This window comes from Camellia sinensis, chromosome 7 (assembly GCF_055761805.1).
Source record: "Camellia sinensis isolate YWXY chromosome 7, ASM5576180v1, whole genome shotgun sequence".
Taxonomy (NCBI): Eukaryota; Viridiplantae; Streptophyta; class Magnoliopsida; order Ericales; family Theaceae; genus Camellia; species Camellia sinensis.
The window spans coordinates 159,115,160-159,136,349 of NC_138967.1; the positions used below are offsets into that span (position 1 = coordinate 159,115,160).

Genomic DNA, 21,190 nt, shown 5'->3' on the forward strand with positions numbered 1-21,190 from the left:
ATGGGAAATACCAAAAAAAATAAAAAATAAAAAATAAAAAAGAAAAAGAAAAGGAAAGAAAATGAGTTACACTAATCTTTTTAAGAATTTAAAAAATAGATTCAATTTTATAAAATTTGACATAATTAATTGTATTAGGCTTCTTTTAAAATTTAATTTACATAATATTTAGTTCATTTATTTATAACATTTTGTTAGTTATATAAATAAAAAAATTGATGCTATTTCTTTAATTTTGAAATATTATTTTATCTTTTTTATTCTTGTGTTTACATACATTCTGTATTAATTACAATTGTTTTAACTTTCCTAAGTGAGAGATTGCTGTAATTATATTAAACTTATGAGATTTATTATATTTAGTAATAAATAGATTCACATCAAATGGTAAATAGAGGCGCATTAAGTTTTAAGTTGTCCTATTAAGGGTGAGCATAGTTCCATTTGGTTCATTTAAGAGTAAACCAATGACCAAACGACCAAACTATCTACGTATTCATGAAATTTGAAATCAAATCATAAAAATCTTATAATCAAATCAGATTGAACCAATAAAATGAAGTTCAATCTAGTTTGGAATCACATTTTTCACAACATAATCACAAAATATTACTCACAATTTATTTGAATATATATGTCAGTATTTTGTAAACAAAAGAATTTTGGATGATTGTTTAGAACTAATTCAACTACTATACATAATCACACTAGTAAACATATAGGATTAACAACTTATGTACAAAAATGTAATACTAATCAAGTGAGTGTATATAGTAAATAATAAATTTTATATATATACATACATATATAAACATATCAATTCAGTTCCAAATCATAATCATAACTATAAAATTATGGATCAAATCATGAAGTATGGTTCGCCAATTATAAAAATTAAGATCAAATCATGTATTAAAAAAATAAATCAAACCATGCGGTTTATTTAACATTGTGTAATCTAATTTTAAATTAATTTTGAGTTATACAATACTAAGTTATTTTATTGATAAAGTTGTGTGTTTACAAGAAGTGGCAAGTAGATTAGTAACAAATAGTAAAATACAAAATTGTAAATATAATGAAATATTAAGTGGTAAGTAAAGTCACAATGCGTGGTAAGTAGAATCAAAATGAATTAATAAAATCCCGCTTACTAGTCCATTAAACTTGAGTAGTAAGTTTAAAATGAGTAGTGAGTTGTTTTATATTAAGTAGTAAGTTCAGAACGAGGGGTGTAACCATAACTCATACCATGGTAGTTAATAAATAACAGCACAAATGAAATAATAAGCCTTCATTAATCAGAGTTTGATATACAAAAAGGTGACATGCGATATACATTCATAAACCTACATCCTGAATCTACAGCATATGTCCCATATAATAGAAATGAAATGAAAGACTATACAGATAATTGATGCCTTAATAGCTGTAACTTTCCAAGACGATACTTGGTTACAACAAAGTGAGTCAAAGTTCAATACAGTTAAAACCCTTGGCTTATACAAAAAATAAATAAATACAACATTTAAAAAAAAGAAGCCTCCAGCTCCAAGTTCCTCCCAAGTCATGTCCTTGGTGGAGGCATATCATCAGCACCTGTGAGCCAAAACCCAATAGAGATACTACAACACAGTGTATGAATCTTAACAAAGCCATAAGCTGAATGTATATGCAATGCTTGTGCTAGTGCCAAAACATTTTATATCTCTTCCCAAAACCATGCAATGCCAGGATTATACTCCAATTCATGAAAACACTTCCTTTACAACAGAAAATAGGGCAGCGAATCATAACTCCGAGAGTCCCATGACAATTACAATCTTTTACGAAAATTTCGTCTATAGGAAACCATAAACCGACACTCATATAAGCGTAGACTATTCAAGCAATACTCTTGCCATTTCATTGAAATTTCGTCCGTGGGATTGGCATCCATGTATACGCGTGATTTTTAGGACTTTCACCATGGACACATAGGCCAACTTATTCTGAAGTAACAACACCTCCTTCCCAAATTCACCCCATTTTCTCAAAACAATATACATTTTCAAAAGTGTTAAATATGCAACAATGTTCAATGCTGTTACCCAAAAAGCAACCTAAGAGGGGGGTGAATTAGGTTTTTACAAATTAAAATTAATAATATCCCACTAAAATTAACTACTAGTACGACAAATTATTAACAAGCACAACGATGAATTTGGCAGAAAATAATCAAGCAAACTAACAATGAAGTATAACTAACATACAGGATAAATCAAATGATTAACACATAAATATTAGATAGCTATAGCAGTAGTAGGAAAGTAAAGAGATTAGGGAAGAGGAGACAAACAGATTTATAGTGGTTCGGCTTCAACCAAGCCTACATCCACTCCTTAAGCTTCACTTGAGATTTTCCACTATCTTCTAGCGTCACAGGAGTGCTAGCAACCTCTTTACAAATAGAGCAATCCTCCACGGATTTTACATAGACTTCACAAGCCCAAACCCTAGCAAATCTTAGGTGATTTACAACCACTCTCAAGATTTCAAGAACACAATGTTTGCAACACGTTTACAAGATAAAATGGTATTTTTGCTTTTAAAGAAAGTTTACAATAAATATCTCTCAAAGATGAATATACAAAAATGAAACTTTGATTTTTCTGTAAATCTCACACAGGAAAGATGAGCTTAATGCTATAAGGCTCAATGTATAATTTTTGAGAATAGATGTGAGTGGTTATAGATCAAAGAATATTTTCAGGTTTTTTTGTAACTTGTTTACATTAGAGGCTTTGGTATATAAAGTGAAAATTATAGCCGTTTATAGCCGTTGTAGTCATTTGAATTTATAGACATTTATAGCCATTTATAGCCGTTGTACTTCCATCATTACCAATTTGAATTTATAGCTGTTTATAACCATTGTACTTCCATCATTACCAATTTGAATATCTTCCACTCCATCATTACAAATTTGAATATCTTCCACTTGAACCTTTTGAACTTTTGGCTTTTTGAACCTTTATAGTCGTTTATAACCGTTGTACTTCCATCATTACTAATTTGAATATCTTCTACTTGAACCTTTTGAACCTTTTGGCTTGCCGCTGTGCTAGGCTGTTTGAACTTTTATTTTGGGCTGTTTGAACTACTGATTTAATCAAATATTAAATACATTTTAACAATATTTAAGATAAAGGTTTAGGTGAGACATAATGGGACAAAATAAATTTTGATTCTATTTTTTTCTTTCAAATAAATCATTAAAATAAATTTTGATTCTATTTTTGTCTTTCAAATAAATCATCAAAATAAATTTTGATTAAAATATAATTAAATAAATTATCAAAATAAATTTTGGATTCTATTTTTCTTTTTCAAATAAATTAAAACATAATTAAATAAATCATCAAAATAAATAAGTCTAAAAAATGCAATGAGAAAATAATTTCAATTCTCCTAATTTCCATGTAATTTCTACAACAATCATAACTATCCTCCACCAAGATCCCAATACAGATGTCTCTAAATAGATAAATAAATTTCCATAAAGATAAATTTTTCAAATTTTAAGATGTGAGTCATATATACATATCCAACTCCACCATCCTCATCAATATTAACCCAATTCCACATTTCTAACATCAACTCCATTTATCATTTCAAAATCAACATTTGAGATTTCTAGGGCAAAAACCCCTTTTTTCTCTATAAACCATTTCCAAAGGTAAAAACCATTATTCCATCATATCTCAACAATAAATACCATTCCACAATTATTTCCAATAAACCATTTGAAAACCCCTCCTTTGATTTCAAACCAAAACCCTAGAATGTTTAAAATTCTCCTTTTTCACAATGTTGTTTTATAAAGACAAATACTCCTAACTAAGTTAAAAATCATAAGAAAGTGCGAAAAATCTTTACCTCAAGCTTAGAATATTTGAGAAAGAGTGAAGAGACTCCAACAACCCCGAAACCCAACTTTGTTCCGATCAAAAAAGAGCTCCAGAGGTGCTCTACCTTTTCATCAAAGAGACTAGGGTGAAAAAATCAATGGATCTAAGTATATTTGTAGATAGAATGTGAGTTTTAGAGAGAGAGAGTCTTAACTTAGGATTTTGAAATGTTTAGAGAGAGAGAGAGAGAGAGATGAAAAAATGACTCAAAAGTGGCTTTTTAAGAACTAATATACGTGCAGATCGCCAGAGTGCAAGAAATGTCGCTCGAGTGACCAGACACAATAAGTTGGACCGCTTGAGCGCAAGAAGCTTTGCTCGAGCAAAGAATACCATCTTTTAGAAGTTTTGCAGACATAAGATCGCCGCTCGAGCTCAAGAAGGATCGCTCGAGCCAACACAACTCGAGTGCATGAAGTCTCGCTCGAGCGAAGAACACTACATTCCAGTACCTTTGCAAGCCTGCAAAAGTACTGAGAATTCACAAAGACCGCTCGAGGGCAAGAAGTTTTGCTCGAACGAAGAGTCAAAATTTTGGGCCACAACTGTTTTGAAAATCAAGCTACCAAGCTGTTCTAAATGCAACCAAGGCACTCCAACAACCAAACTTAATGAGGAATAAGGATAAACTAGACATGAACAACCATGTATGACAATGGAACCCGAATCCAAAACATCAATGGGTCTAAACCAGAATCGCTATAAGTGGCAAGTAGCATAAAAAAGTATGGTAAATAAAATCAAAACGTATGGTAAGTATTGTGTTTATAAATGGTAAGTACTCGGTCATTTAATGGATAGGGTCTGTTGTTTTTTACCTCTTCCAATTTAGGTCTTTTCCCATTTCATTAAATTGTACTTACTATTATATTAGATTTCATTTACTACTTCATTACTTTTGCTTATCATTTCATTCAACCATACTTACTAGTCGATGTGACTACACTTACCACATTTTAAACCCTACTTATTACCGACTACCACTAAAATAAACCTCACTTACCACATCTTTAGACTTGATTTATCACTCAAATAAACCTCACTTACTATCATTCAAATAGACTCCACTTACTACTTTATTATTCTTGCCTTGCCATTTCATTCAACCATACTTACTATTTAATGTGACTCCACTTATCATTTTTCTTACACTAAAATAAATCTCACTTACTAGCACTCTACTTGCTACTCAATCAGCTTTCACTTGTTATTTTATTACACTTCACTTATTACTCAATTTTGGTTTCACTTACTATTTCACTTGAAACTCCACTTACTACTTAATAAGTTTCTATTTACTATTTCATTATACTTCAATTACTACTCAATGAGCTTCCATTTACTACTTCACCACACTCCACTTACTACTAAATGAGTTTCCACTTATTACTCAATCAACTTTCACTTACTATTTCATTACACTTCACTTACTACTCAATTTTGATTTCACTTATTACTCAATGAGTTTTCACTTATTACTTCACTAGAGGCCTTATCATGCAATGGTTATAATTCGTAAACGGTGTTGTTATGCCCATTTGTGGTAAGTATAATAAAATTAATTAGATCAAACCAAATGGTAAGTGATATTACAATAAGTTAATGAGACTCCACTTATTATTTCACTAGATTTCACTTACTATTTAATTAAATCGTACTTACTATTTAATGAGTTTCCTTTTACAATTTCTTTAGACTTTACTTATTGTTCAATAATTTTCCACTTAATATTTCATTACAGTTCATTTACTACTAAATTAAACCTTATTTTCTATTTAATGATACTCTACTTACTACTCGTTGATACTTTACTTACTAAGTGGTAAACTAATAAGTGGTAAGTTGAGTCACAAAATATTGTAAGTGGTAAACTAACTTTATTTTATTTATTTTGATATTTATAAAATTTGATTATAAATTTATTCCTAACTTTCTTAAATAAAATAACACTATACATTTTATTTCTTACACTTTATAGTGTGTCTCAAAAAATCAAAAATAAAAAAAACCAATATTTAAAAAAAATAAAAATAAAATGTGGAGTGAAAGTAGTCATGTTAAAAAATAATTAAAAAATATATACAAAATGTAGAGTGGAAGTAGCCAATATAATATGTTATTAGTTTAGCACAAATTTTGAAATATTACTTGTTACCTTTTAAACCAATAATGTCTTAAAGGTGTCATTTTCAATAGTAAGTACCATAGTAAATAATAAGTGTGTCATGCTGCAATAGTAAACTAATTTTATAAATATTTTATTAAAAATATTCAAAACTACATTATTTGTGGGGATCTACCTTGGTTTTCTAACTAAATATTAATTATTTACTCATCAATAATTAAGATAACACCTTATCCAAATCTAATGGTGGATATGTATTCATGTACCATACCTCAAAACTACTTTTTTGTTTGATAGAATTTTCCTAGTGCAGGTAATCACTTGGAGCTGGGAGGGAAATTTTTAATTTTTTTGGTAAATGGTTATGTGGGTTTGACCCATGGGTTTTGGCTAATGCTAGTGCTTATTGGGTCAGTCCATGGCCCACAGTGCCGATATATGAGTCAGATTTTGTTAAGCTTTTGGGCTCTCCAATTGGGCTAAATATTTATATTAGAGTAATGATTAAGACCGCCACCTCCACAAGAACCCCATAAATCTGGACCACTCATGATGTGGACCCCATATATACATGAGTAGGCCCCACACATACATGGAGGGCCAGGATCACTTCGGGGGTATGGGGTTCATCCCCAAAGGGCGTCCCAAACATTTCCCTTTTATATTATTTGAGAGATAAGTTGAGATTTTGTTATGGCCCCACATTTTGATTGGGCCATTGTGCAATGGTACGCCGTTTCTAGCGGGTTATTCATGATGATTGATTATGTGATCCTCACGTGACTCTATATGAGGTTGTTCTTCAGCCATCTCCGCCAAGAGTGATTTAGGGGTCATTGCTATGGGGTATCGTGGTTTAATGATCTACCGAGTTAGAGATTGCGAGATGAGAATCTATCGATTTTCTGGTTGCCTCTTGTCTTCATGTGACCCATCTTGATTTTGTTTTTAAGTCACTCCCAAAATGGAGTGAGGAAGACATTGTCGTAGGGATTGAGGTTTTGTGATCAATCACGGAAGGGACTGAGGGATGTGGTGTTGATTTCATGGTGGGTTTGACTTTGGCTATGACTATTGTTGCGGTGGTTTTTGCTTTTGCTATACTCTCTAAGACTGTTAATTATGGTATTTGACTCTGCGAGCTTTATGTGACACTGTATCAAGATCTTGTTGTGAGGTCACCCCATGTAAAAAGGGTGATCCACTTTCTTCATTCTCCCTCCATGTGAAAGCAGCAAAGGAGAGTTAAGGAAGAAGGCGTACAAGGACTTCCATTGCATAGAGAAATTGTTGAAGTCTGCAAGTCAAGGAGTAGGAGGAAGCAGGTGATCAGCTCCACTGAAAGTAAAGAAAGAACGAGTTGGTCATGTGTATAGCCAAGCTCTTCCTTCTGCCATTTTTGATTTCCACCAAAAAGAGATGAAAATTTTGGTGGGTTTCTCTTTATCTCTCTCTCTCTCTCTCTCTCTCTCTCTCGCACACACACACACACACACATCTTTGTGTATAAATAGAGAAGTGAGGGGGAGAGGTTAGTGTGAGAAAAACAGAGCAAAAAAGAGAGAGTGAGAGATGTAACAGAGATACCACCTCTCTCAGTGTGAGAGAGGAAGACATGGGAGTATGTTAAGTTGAGTAAGAGTATCTCCTCTTCCATTATCTTTCTGTAATCTTTCCATTCTGATAGTGATTATTGTTTTCTTTCTCGTAGACGTAGGCATTGAGGCAGAACTACGTTAAATATGGTGTCTCTTTGGGTGTGTGTTTATTTTTTTACTTGGTATAATTTCTGAGAGGTCTTGGGCGGGATCCAGAATCCCCAACAGATCGTTCATGGGGTATATGTTTTCCTTTGTCATTGCTTTGTGAGTGGCTATGGATCTCACGACTGTGAGGTGCGAGATGTTTATTTGACTCCAGGTTTTATTTGGACGAGAACTGGGAGCTAGTGGGGGAAGTTAACAAATTTGATCGGTCTCAGTGGTTGTTTTAGCTTGTTTATTACGGTGTCTAGTCATGTATCAGTTTACTAATGTTTATGTGGTTCCCTTTGTATACCTGCCCATATATCTTCCCCAAATTTTCATCTATTATCTTTGATGGTAGGGGTTACTTAGATATATAGACAAATTTGGGTAATTATGGTTTATGTTAGGGTTATAAATGAACAAAGTTATTTGTGAACAGATTTGAGTTTGGCTCAATAAAGATTTATTTGAATTCGGTTTATTAAATTTTATTGTGTTTGAACTCGAGCTTGAGCTCATTAAAAATATTAATAAATAGGTTCAAACATATCAAAACTCGACTCATTAGTTGAGTCGTTTAATATTTATTTAAATAATAAAATAAATATATTATATATATATATATTTATATGTTAAATAATATAAAAATATGCTATTTATATATTTCAAAAATATAAATGTAAATTATAACTAACCATAGATAATACATTTATATAATGGTAGTGGTAGATATTATTATTTTGGCAAAATATTAATTTTTCTTTTAACCCATATCTATGTGAAACATTGAGAAGATGGAATTATTGTGGTATTATTGATGAAAATGAACCTTAGGGTTAATATTGAGGATTTGGGAAAATGCCTTAATTATAATGATAAATTAATTTGTATAATTAATTTTGGGGAAATGAGAAATTGAGTTGAGAATAATGAAATTGGGAAATTATGAGATTAAATGGTGTAGTTGGATTAATTTATCACTCATCTATGAAAATGTTGATATTATATCTGTTTATGCATTTATTTTCTGTTTAGAAATAACTACTTTGGGCTATCGGTGGAAGATAGTCTTGAATGTTGTAGACAATGCATGATGATTAGGCGAACTAAAACTAATCGATTGAATGTGTCATCGAGTATGGCAGTTGGAATAATACATCAAATTTATGTATTGATTGACCTTGTATATGATATGTGTTTATATACATTGTGTTGTGTGGGAGGAGATAAGGGATGTACTCTACGGTTTAGGGGAAGATGGGGGATGGACTCCTAAACCGGACAATGTTTGGGAGGAGATAGGGGATGTACTCCACTGATACAGCAAATATGTGTATCTATTGAAGGGTTGATATAGCAAATCTGTATATCATATATGAAGTATAGAAGTGTTTTGTTTGAGATTGATACAGTAATTATGTGTATCCATTTGTGAAGTAAGAAGTGTTTAATATGAGTTATTATCCCAATTGAAATGGATGTACTATGAATATGAGATGTAATCTCGTTTAAATTATCGGGTCAGGTTTTGAGCCACATTTATGAAATGATTTGATGAGTAAAGGAAAATGGATTGTAACATTGACAGGATAGTCATGGAATTGTATTGTGATATACATTGGTTTATATGTGTTAACCTTTTGTCAAATGCCATTATTTAGTCATTGTTCATATTTGGTTTAGTATATCTCTACTGGACTGTGGCTTACCCTATATGGGACATCATTTTTAGGTCCAGGTGATATGCCACCTCCAAAATCATAGTTTTGACGGTTCTGGGAGTTGAAGACTCTTTTGTGATTTTGTTATCTTTTGATGTATTACATGTAAATTCAAGCCAAAGGCTTAATATGTATTTGAGTTAGTACTCTTTTCTTGTAACCAAATGTTGGCTTGGAAAGTTGTAAGCCCGTAGGGTATTTACTTTTGTTGTCAATATGTAATACTTTTGTAATGAATATTTTAGTTAATGGAAAGATGTTTATTTCTTTTATATCTGTGCGTGTCAAGATTGTTAGGTTTTATGTATTATTTTGAGGGCGTTACAAAACAAGATTCATGTAAAGTGATTTTATTTTATTGGCTCTTTAGATGATTTTTTTTTTCTTTATTCATGGGGTAATTGGATAAAGAGGATTTTATTTTTTATTTTTTATTAAGCTTTAGATATAGATTTTAAAATTTTTGAAGGGCATATTTTTGACGCATCTTGAAAAGGACAGTAACTATTTTATGTCATTCACTGATTAATTGTAAGCCTTTTACCCAAATGCTACCATATAAATGCTTTGTCATTCCTACTTTTCTCTAAAGTCCATAATGTTGCATAGAAGATTGCCTCCCAAATAATTTTCTCCAACTTTCAATTTTTCAAACCAGTATGGCACCAGACCTTCTGAGGAAACAAGAACTGACCATTTAATTTTCTTGAGTTCGATTTGCTAAAATCTTATTTTAGACTGGCTCGTAATGTAAACAAGTCAAATTTCAACACATTTTAAAAAAAAATTATGTAAATAAGTCGCACGCTTAGAAACCCGTTAAGTTTTCAAGCTATACTTAAACAGCTTACCACTTAGTAGTAACTCAACTTGTTTGTAATCCTATCCACACCGGATATAGAATAATGTCATTCCAAATGAGAGTCCTACTCACAGCTTTGACTCCATTGACCTCTCCCTCATAAGGACTCGGTAGTAAATTCCTTCCAAGTTACTTAGTGGCTCCTAATAGGCCAAAGATTCCATGATTGACTCCGGAACCTCTAGAATGATGATTTTTTTTTTTTTTTTTTTTTTTTTTTTTTTTTGGGGGGGGGGGGGGGGGGGGGGGGGTGAGGTAGAGGTTTGGGAGCTGAAAGCTGAAATGATTATTGTACCCACAACTTCTGTAGAATTAAATCTAGCCATCCAAAAAAAATCACTGTATGATCATTTTCGAAAAAATCACTCACCATGATTTTGATCTGTATATCCACAAGGCAGAAGAACCTCAGAAGTACCTCCTTATGAGCTTTCCCCTCTACCCAAACATCATTCCAAAGCTTTGTCGAAGAACCACACAGCCAACCTTAATTGATAACCCTCCTAGCAAGACATTCCAAAATTTCAAAAACGAGGCGATCTAAGGAGAGAATTGGCTTTCCATACCTTGGACAATTTCCACAGATCTGAACAGTCATGAAACCAAACAACCATTTGGGTAATCCTATACTTTTCCACACATAATTTCTTTCCACTCCAAACCTCCACCAATATTTTATTTATTTATTTATTTATTTTTGTAGTCACAAAGCTCCATCTTAAAATGATGTAATTTCCTTCATCTTCACTGTCACCCTTAAAAAAACATTTTTCAAATTTTCTCAAGAGCCTTTGTGATACTTTGTTGGAATTCTGAATCAAGACATGTAATATATGGGCAAGTCCAATAATTTTGATTTAATCGAAGTAATTCTACCTTTCTCAACAATAGGTAGCCCGGTTTTTAAGTCTTCTCCCAAAAGCGTTCCAAGATATAAGAGATGGTTTCTTGAACTGCCTCTTTCATGAATAACTCTGATAATCCAACTCCGGGTAACCGAGTTTCTCGAAAGTTGATCTTTAAACCCGAAATCCATTCAAAGCATCTCAGGATCTCCTCTTTGCATTTGTCAATTCCTCTTTCATGTTGAGATGTTCTTGCATTCGTTATCAATGACTCAGATTTGTGTTAAAGTTTTCTGAAGAAGATGACGAAGACTTCGATCTTCAATTCTGAGAAATCAACAATGTCGACAATTTGTAGAAACCAACTTCCTTGACTTAAAATGTTTTTGATGATATTACTTTCCACTCTGCTAACCATCCCTCAGACATTCCAAGTAACAAGCTTCATTTTAGGAAAATTCACTCCTAACTCATTTGACCATTTTCATCCCATTTTCACCAGCTTTTGAGCTTCAACTTTTTTATTGTCACTAAATCGTCGCACATTTAATGACCAATATTGGACATTTATAATTTGGGATGGATTCAAAATTCATTCTCAAGTGCAAATCTAGCCATCCAAATGATTATTGTACCCACAACTTCTGTAGAATTAAATCTAGCCATCCAAAAAAAATCACTGTATGATCATTTTCGAAAAAATCACTCACCATGATTTTGATCTGTATATCCACAAGGCAGAAGAACCTCAGAAGTACCTCCTTATGAGCTTTCCCCTCTACCCAAACATCATTCCAAAGCTTTGTCGAAGAACCACAGCCAACCTCAATTGATAACCCTCCTAGCAAGACATTCCAAAATTTCAAAAACGAGGCGATCTAAGGAGAGAATTGGCTTTCCATACCTTGGACAATTTCCACTGATCTGAAAGTCATGAAACCAAACAACCATTTGGGTAATCCTATACTTTTCCACACATAATTTCTTTCCACTCCAAACCTCCACCAATATTTTATTTATTTATTTATTTTTGTAGTCACAAAGCTCCATCTTAAAATGATGTAATTTCCTTCATCTTCACTGTCACCCTTCAAAAAACATTTTTCAAATTTTCTCAAGAGCCTTTGTCATACTTTGTTGGAATTCTGAATCAAGACATGTAATATATGGGCAAGTCCAATAATTTTGATTTAATCGAAGTAATTCTACCTTTCTCAACAATAGGTAGCCCGGTTTTTAAGTCTTCTCCCAAAAGCGTTCCAAGATATAAGAGATGGTTTCTTGAACTGCCTCTTTCATGAATAACTCTGATAATCCAACTCCGGGTAACCGAGTTTCTCGAAAGTTGATCTTTAAACCTGAAATCCATTCAAAGCATCTGAGAATCTCCTCTTTGCATTTGTCAATTCCTCTTTCATGTTGAGATGTTCTTGCATTGGTTATCAATGACTCAGATTTGTGTTAAAGTTTTCTGAAGAAGATGACGAAGACTTCGATCTTCAATTCTGAGAAATCAACAATGTCGACCATTTGTAGAAACCAACTTCCTTGACTTAAAATGTTTTTGATGATATTACTTTCCACTCTGCTAACCATCCCTCAGACATTCCAAGTAACAAGCTTCATTTTAGGAAAATTCACTCCTAACTCATTTGACCATTTTCATCCCATTTTCACCAGCTTTTGAGCTTCAACTTTTTTATTGTCACTAAATCGTCGCACATTTAATGACCAATATTGGACATTTATAATTTGGGATGGATTCAAAATTCATTCTCAAGTGCAAACAAAAAGTAAATAATAAAAAAATAAAAATAATATTAATTTTTATCAACAATAAAAAAAAGTAAATTATATTACTATTAATTAAACATTTTTGCCAACATAATCATGTAAAAATAAATAAATGAACAATTTTTTTTTGTCTACACTAACTTATTGTATGTCTCAGTCTACTACATATATATGTATGATATGATCGACATCAAAACCTTAATATATATCATTTTCAATAAATGTGATCAAATCATTTTTAATCCTATTACGCAGTTTAGTCTTGACTAATTTCATAGTTGCAAATGTGCATTACTATGCATAGTTAAAACAAGTAAAAATCAGCACAAGACCAATCAATTTATGAATAAAAAGATGTTTCAATAATTTTCTAAGCTCATTTTTAAGAGTGTCCTGTCAAACGTGACAATATTCTTATTTTCAAAAAATGAAGAAACAAGAATGAGGGTAAAATAAGGGGTGTAAGCAAATTAAAGTATAATTTATGGGGGGAAAAAAATCATAAATGACATGTGGTTAGAAAACAAGAATGGCAACAAATAAAGGCAAATGTAATAATACAAAAAATTCTAAGTAATAAACAAATATAACAAATAACCAGATAACAAGCATAAGGGATCAATGTTAGATAAAATTTAAATTGAAAATTATTTTTAAATTTTCATTACATGTGCGAAACTTTATAATTTCGTAGTGCGAACTACTATGATTATAGGGTGTGGAATATTCTAATTTTGAAATCATATTGTTAAATATTAGTATAGTATAAGAAGTTTTTAAAATTTTTGGAGGTGGAACCATTCTTACAATTAGTGATAACTTTTTGTCATTGCAGAAAGCATGGGTTATAAAGGAAATTTTATTAGGTGATCCAGGGACACCACTTGACAATACTCCCATCATCACCAAATGTTATGGCCCTTGTTGTTCCCTTGTGACCTAACACACAATCGTGGACTTTATCTTCTCTATCAATCACAAGACTCTTGAAATACCACCTAATAACACTAAATAACTTTTCATGATTAAGAGAGTTTATGATGACTAACTTCGCAATAGTGACAATCATTTGATATCATATGAAAGGAACTATCGGATTATTTCATTTATTAGTGGGTGTTTGGGGCTTCTTTATTTGGCGTCTTTTTTTTGGGCTTATTTTTGTCTTTAGTAAAATTAAAAAAAAAAAAAACTTAAAAAGTTTTAGGCTTTTAGATTTAGCTCAACGAGACGAACCGAAATTTTTTTTAAAATTTTAAAAAATCCAAAATAAATCCAACAAAGACAAAAATAAGCACAAAAAAATATATATATATTAGACTTTTTTTTGGGGGGGGGGGTTTATTTTGGATTTTGTCAAATTTTGTTGGAATTTTTCAAAAAAAAACTTATTTTTTAGATTCATTTACATAAGACGGACAAGAAAAGTAAAAAAATTGACATAAGTTTGAAAAAAAAATACTAAAAATAAAAACATTAAAAAAAGATTGCTTTTTCAGGTGTTCTATATTAGAGGACTTGTTACTCAAATATAATAAAAATCTAGATATATATTCAATTGACTAATAAAAGAAGTCACTCTCTCTCTCCTTGCAAGTATATAAGATTTACCTCTCAATTCTATTTTTAAGAGTGAAAGAGAGACTGAATGGCCAAAGTGCTAATCACACATGCTAACAGCCCCTTGGTTAAGTTTTCTAACATGATTAACATCAACAAGAGAGAGAATCCTGAAATTATGAAAATTCTAAAGGACATCAATATAATCAAAGAGTAGTTGGAAAAAATTCTTGAGTTCACTACTCACTGTGCACATAAAATTCCAAAGTCAATATTGACGATAATCTTTTGGGTTCATCCAAGACCAAATTCAAAGTTTTATCGTTGTTGATTGGTGCCAACGCATACCTCAATCCGGAGGACTGCTGACGTGGGATCCTATAGTTGAACTTCAGTTGCACGTTTTCTTCATTCAGGGCCATCTCGGGCTTGATCATCGCCTTCAACTGGCGCAATGTTGTCCCCTTTTCCACCTTACACAACTTCTTCGCATGGCAGTTGTAAGACACACCTTCGTGATCAGACACAATCTCTCCCCCCCAATAGAACAAAACGTTCTGACCTTCAGTATCAACGTTCTGGCCTTCAGTATCAACGTTCTCATCTTCTGTATCAACCCTTCACAATTCACAATTCAAAAACCTATAATTAGTACCTAAGTAAAAAATTCGTTGTTTCATTTGTTTGGACAAGCACATTGGTCAGTGCATTTCTTAGAAAGTTTTATATATATTAAAAAAAAAAAAAAAAACTGTTTAAATAAAAAATAATCCTTTAAATTGGATTGAATATTTATGTAGTTATAAGGAAATTTTGAGTCAATGCATTTCTTAGAAAGTTTTATAAAATTAAGCATTTCCTAATTCAATTATTATATTTTTATTTTTATTTTTTCAATTGGGATCTGACACTTTACATGAGGAGAATTGCTTTTGACTAGATAACCATAGCCTACGAATACAAATTTAGAAGTCCAACAACACAAAACAGAGCGATTTGCAAGGTCAAAAACAAATAAATTAATAAATAAATATAAAATGAATTTCATGATGTATAATACGACGTTAACTTACCACTAAAAGATAAAGTAGTTTGTAAAATATTGCTGACCAAATTCAAGCCTCAAATCCATTTTTAAAAGAATAAAACAAGAATTCAAGCCTTAAATACCATAGAAAAGCATAAAAAAAATGCTCGCAAATTCAGATTTATCATACAAAAACACGTGTTAGTGTGCTTTACAATCCGGAGAAAAAAATAAAATAAAAATAGAGTAAACCTACCATAGAGTTGAAGTCCCACATCAACATATCAACATAAATAAATAAATAAATATAATGAAAGAACAACAGTCTACAATTCGACCCAAAAAAAATGAAAACAAATATAAATATTGAACAGAAGTGTCATAACTTTTCATTTATAACTTTAAAATGCAGATTATAAATTTACTTTTCGTCTATATCTTTTTAGAAATCTACAAGTAGATTTGTCCGAGCCTATTGGATTAGTTTAGATGTATAAGTAGATTTATCCGAGCCTATTAGGATAGTTTAGATGTATGACATGATGTATAACATAAGTTCCTATTCTTGAAGTGTTTTCTTTATATCTTAATTTTTTCATTTTTAGTTAATTTTTTTTCAAAATTTTGACAAATATTTATTTCTTAGGCGCATTTAAAAAAGAGGAACTTACCAATAAGTCTCATATACAAAGTTCAAGATCTATCTAATCCCCAAACAAAACACTTACACCAATAAGTCCTATATATTTATAATTGTTATCAAAAAATCTTTTTTTTTTTTTTTTTTCAATTTACAGATGCTGTGACATTTTACTACCGTCAAACTTCCATCAAACGGTCACCGGAGACTCGTCGGAATATTCAACATCATCGGAAAGTCGCCGGAGTATCGCCGGGAAGTTCGCCGGAGTATCGTTGGAAGTTTGCCGGAGTGTTAGGACCGTTAATGGAAGTCGCCGGAATGTTCAGAACGTTCACGGAACGTTAAGAACATCATTGGAGACTCACCGGAATATCCAGAATATTGCCGGAAAAAAAAATAAACAGAGAAATTAGAGTGAAAAAATATAGCAACATGTGCTAAATATTGATAAACTAAAAGAAAAAAACTAGAACGACAAAAAATAGCAACAATTGAAAAAACATATGCTATTTTTCAATTTTTGTAAGGTTTAAGCAAATAATCTCAAATATTGATCAAACTGAAAAGTAAGTTTTGAAACTGTAAATATTACAGTTTCAAAGTAAAAATCTATTAAGTATTTATTCTTATTAATCAAATTGAAAAACATGTTATAAAACTATAAAATTTTACAATTTTATACCATGATTCATTCCAGTACCAAAAAAATTTAAAACTGAAAAATTTTACAGTTCTCACCGCTTGTAACTAAAACTTGAAAATAACTTGTTCAGAACTTAAAAATTTTCTCCATTAGAACAAAAAAAGAGAAGTATATATAAAAAAAAGAAAAAAAAAAAAAGAGATCGAAGAAGAGAGGTGAATATAGAGAGAGGATTGTACTCCAGTAACTATTTTTTATTTAGATCTAGCCGGATTTACTGTAGATCTACTTAGATCTGATGTAAATCTACACAGCATCAAAAAAATTTGAAACTGCAAAATTTTATAGTTTTCATCGCCTGTAACTAAAACTCGAAAACAACTTGCTCAAAACTTAAAAAATTTCTCCATTAGAACAGAAAAAAGAGAAGTATAAAACAAAGAAAATGTAAAAAAAAATAAGAGATCGAAGAAGAGAGACGAATATAGAGAGAGGACTGTACTCCGACAACTATTTTTTATTTAGATCTAACCGGATCTAATGTAGATCTACTCAAATCTGACAAAATAAATAAATAAATAACTAAATAAAAAGTTACCAGTTGTTTGCAAGGTTATAGAGAAATGATAGGAAGATAGAAACAGCAGCAGACCAAACAATCCACAAGAGGGCAGGAGGTAGAAGTATTCGTATCATGGTCAAGAATCCAATGACGGACGACAACGCGCCAGCATACCCCCCTATTCTTGCAGCGATTGGCGAATCCTTTTGCAACAAGATCACATGCATATTACAAGTGAAACCAATTGCAAAACAAGCCACAACAGTATCAAATGATTTTGCATCTGCTAGCTTTGAACTCAAATAGTGAAACCGCGATCCGTCTAATCTGGAAGTCACCAGAGATATGACTGCACCGAAATTCGCGGCTAGGAGCGGCTTCGCCAGCTTAACTAAGCTGTCGCCGCCACTTAGAATCCGAGACCAAGATTGACGCTTAACCCGAGCTGGAGTCCGAGGCGGCGTCTGAGTCCCAGTCCGAGTGCGAGGCTGGTCTTGAGTGTCACCAGTTATTGCGTCTGTGTTCGTGGGAACAGGTGGTTGTTGTGGGGGTGCTGGTAGTTGGGTTTGCGGAACTGGCTCCCCATCATCAGAAATTGATGATTGGCCATTTGAGGTTGAATTCATACCTACAAGGTACAAGCAAAGATTACATCAAAAAAATGCCATGGGTTTTTGTGCTTTTGGAATGGTTGTTGAGGTGTTATTTGTTTTCTGTTTTAGTTGTTTGCTTTCTTGTTTTTTTTTTTTTTTTTATCAACAAAGAAAAGAAAACTTTATTGATGAGATGAGCAAAAACAAACAACAATATACATAAATTACATAAGTGTAAAAAACATCACATCTAACACTCCACAATCCCAACTAGGTTGGCACCAAGGAGGAAACACAATCATCTGTTAGCACTAAACCCACAGATTAGCGAGAAACCAATCCAAAACATAGAAACAAAACGAAAAACATAAACAAAAAACATAAATAAACCCGTAGATTGGTTGTTTGCATTCTTTGGAGGTGCTTAGCATATGATAGAATGGGTTTTTTGGTGTCAACAAAGTTGGGATGATCTAATCCATTGTGATGTTTTGTGCACCCTCCTCTTTTTATTGATATTTAGATGTTTTTGTGTATACATCTTGTTCCTTTCATCGTTATCAATAAAGTTCTGTTTATTTTGCCAATCAAAAAAAAAAAAATACCATGAATAAAGCATCATGGCTAAGGAAAACATATCCCAACCAAAATCTTGGCAGCCAAAAAAAAAAAATCACCATGCCAAACCCAAAGGAATCTGATGTGTGAAATCATATTGAATTTCAAAAAAAAACTAAAAATAAAAATATTGGGGGGTTTTGGGTACACTAAAATCACCTGCAATAAAGGTTTTTAAGCCTGAATGGAAATCACCAAGATTTTATGATAAGGAAACGTTGTCAGCAACGAAACCTTACTGCATCTGCATTCAAGAGACCAATATTTTGTGTTTTTTGGTCCTTGGGTGGGCACAGCAGGATTGAATATTTCATCTATTCAGATAAGCTATTGGGGGAGACAAATCAACACATAAATAAATAACCACATTCATGGAAAATAGAAGATTTGATACAAGTAAAAAAAACGGAAGTATCAAGTTTGGGGATTTGAGTAGAAAAAATTGGAAAAAAAATTCTAGTGTATCAACTATCAACAACAAATGAGAGAGAGAGAGACAAAGAGAAAATGAATAAATGAATGAATGAACGAATGAACACCGACTTATAATGAAAATGAGGGACGGAGGTATAGAGAGACCAGTGGGTCACGCGCCCCCGGTTTTGGACTTTTTTTTTGCAAAAATAAAGAAAATATTTTAAATAACAAAATTTAAAAAAATATTATTTGGAGTGAAATGTTAATGATATTTTTAAAATTCAACAATGCTAGGTGGCCCTAATTTTCTTGGCTCGAATGGCTCGAAACACTCAAAACGACGTCGTTTTGACACATTCAAGTCATTCGGGCCACACAAATTTGGGTCACCAAGCATTTTTCTTTAAAATTATGAGAACAATAATGGTTGTTTTAATTAAAAAAGAACAGACTATAAGAAACTATATTATTAAGAAAATTTTATGAAAAAATGTCAATATAACAATAATGTCTATCATTATTGACATGTGAACATAATTACTCTTACTATGAAGATACGAAATTTATTGAATTGTTAATTACATTTGACATGTGAGGTTCATCATCCATGTATTTTTTTATTATTAGTTAATGATATCACATGTCAATGATGACGTGATATGACTATTATATTGAATTTTTACTCAAATTTTGTATAAAAAAATTACTGTATCATTATATAATTTATTTTAAAACTTATATCCATGACTTTTTTTTGTATTCTCCATGATATACTAGTTCCAAATAATATTATTTTTTCAATTTTTTTTGAAGTCAATCGTAAAAATTTATATAAAATATTTTTGTAAAAATTTTCGATGTTGTTATTAATAAGTGCCCATCTGATTTAATTTTCTGGCTCCATCACTTATGAAAATTATGGGCCCATTACACTTTTTTTTTTTTTTTTTGGTTATTTATCAGCAAAAGAGAAAAATTTATTGATAAAATGTATCGAGGATATTTCCACATATTTGTGCATATATTTGTTTTATTGAGAATCCAAAATCTCAAATTATGGGCACTTATATTTTTTTGGATTTTTGATTAAAAAAAAAAAGAGACGGAAGAAGAAGAAGAGGAGAAACCTCTTGTGGATATATATATATATATATTTGGCCCATTACACTTGGCACTCATATATTTTCATCAAAATCTCACTTTAATCTATTTACTTTCAATTGTAACAATTAGTCTCTTATACTTTAAGTCAAGTTACAATGTTTTCACTCCATCTATCTGCCGTTAATAAGGTTAATGGAAGTTGTCATCTGAAACACATGTGACATTTTTTCATTAGTTCATCACTCTTATACTTTTATTACAATATTATTTTAGTCTTTTCATTTTTATCAAAGTCTCACTTTAATCTCTCAATTTAAAATTTTTGTTAGTCTTACTAAGGTTAGATGAATGAATGGGTGAAATTGTAATTGGATTTAAACTATAGGAGATTAACTGTTACTATTAAAAATGAAAAAATCAAAATGAAAATTTGGTGAAAGTGCATAGTTACTAAATATAATTTACCTAAAAATTATTTAGTGGATCTGGGATAAGTACATGTACCCCAATTTTATACTTACTGGTTTGAATAATGAGACTTATTGCTGATAAAATAAGTAAATAAATAAAACAATAGAGGGATTCATCAATTTTGCATTATGTTTTGCGAGATAATGAGATACTTACGGGAGAGTAAGGCCACCAAATAACATGTGCTATTTATGGGAAAAGTATTGATATAGAAGTAGAAAAAATATACCCCCAAAAAAAAATTAATATAAAATATGTGTAAATTCTTTATTTTTTATTTTTTATTTTTTACTTTTAGATGGTTGTCAATTCTTGATTTTGAAACCAAAAATTAATAATTAAGACTTCATTTTGTATAGATATCATCTTCTTTGCAGGAAAATATATAGGAAATGTTAAATATATCGGAGACACTCAACTCAAAATCAATCAGCAAAGAGTAGAGAGACCACAGACAAAATTAGGAGAAAATTGTGGGAGGCCATGACCTCCAGTTTGCCATAATAC

At 31.5% G+C, this 21,190-nt stretch overlaps 1 protein-coding gene and 1 long non-coding RNA gene across 5 annotated transcripts; both read right to left on the reverse strand.

Annotated features, from left to right (window-relative positions):
- Positions 1–1,279: 1,279 nt before the first annotated feature.
- On the reverse strand, positions 1,280–19,264 carry LOC114283438 (uncharacterized). 4 transcript variants are annotated; one of them, XM_028226250.2, is made up of 5 exons: positions 18,851–19,264; positions 17,517–18,108; positions 14,954–15,223; positions 12,461–12,609; positions 12,233–12,339 (listed from the first exon to the last, which is right to left on the reverse strand). In XM_028226250.2, the coding sequence occupies exons 2-5, from the start codon at positions 18,104–18,106 to the stop codon at positions 12,335–12,337; spliced, it is 1,014 nt and encodes a 337-aa protein (XP_028082051.2). In that variant the 5' UTR covers positions 18,107–18,108; positions 18,851–19,264; the 3' UTR covers positions 12,233–12,334. The 4 variants fall into 4 exon arrangements, with proteins under 4 accessions (XP_028082053.2, XP_028082051.2, XP_028082049.2 ...); XM_028226252.2 differs by lacking the exons at positions 12,233–12,339; positions 12,461–12,609 and adding an exon at positions 1,280–1,599 and having other exon boundaries at positions 18,851–19,263; XM_028226248.2 differs by having other exon boundaries at positions 12,233–12,609.
- Positions 10,641–11,616, reverse strand: LOC145795405 (uncharacterized). Its single transcript, XR_014336321.1, has 2 exons — positions 11,283–11,616; positions 10,641–11,161 (listed from the first exon to the last, which is right to left on the reverse strand). It is a non-coding gene; the product is annotated as an uncharacterized LOC145795405 (long non-coding RNA).
- Positions 19,265–21,190: the final 1,926 nt, after the last annotated feature.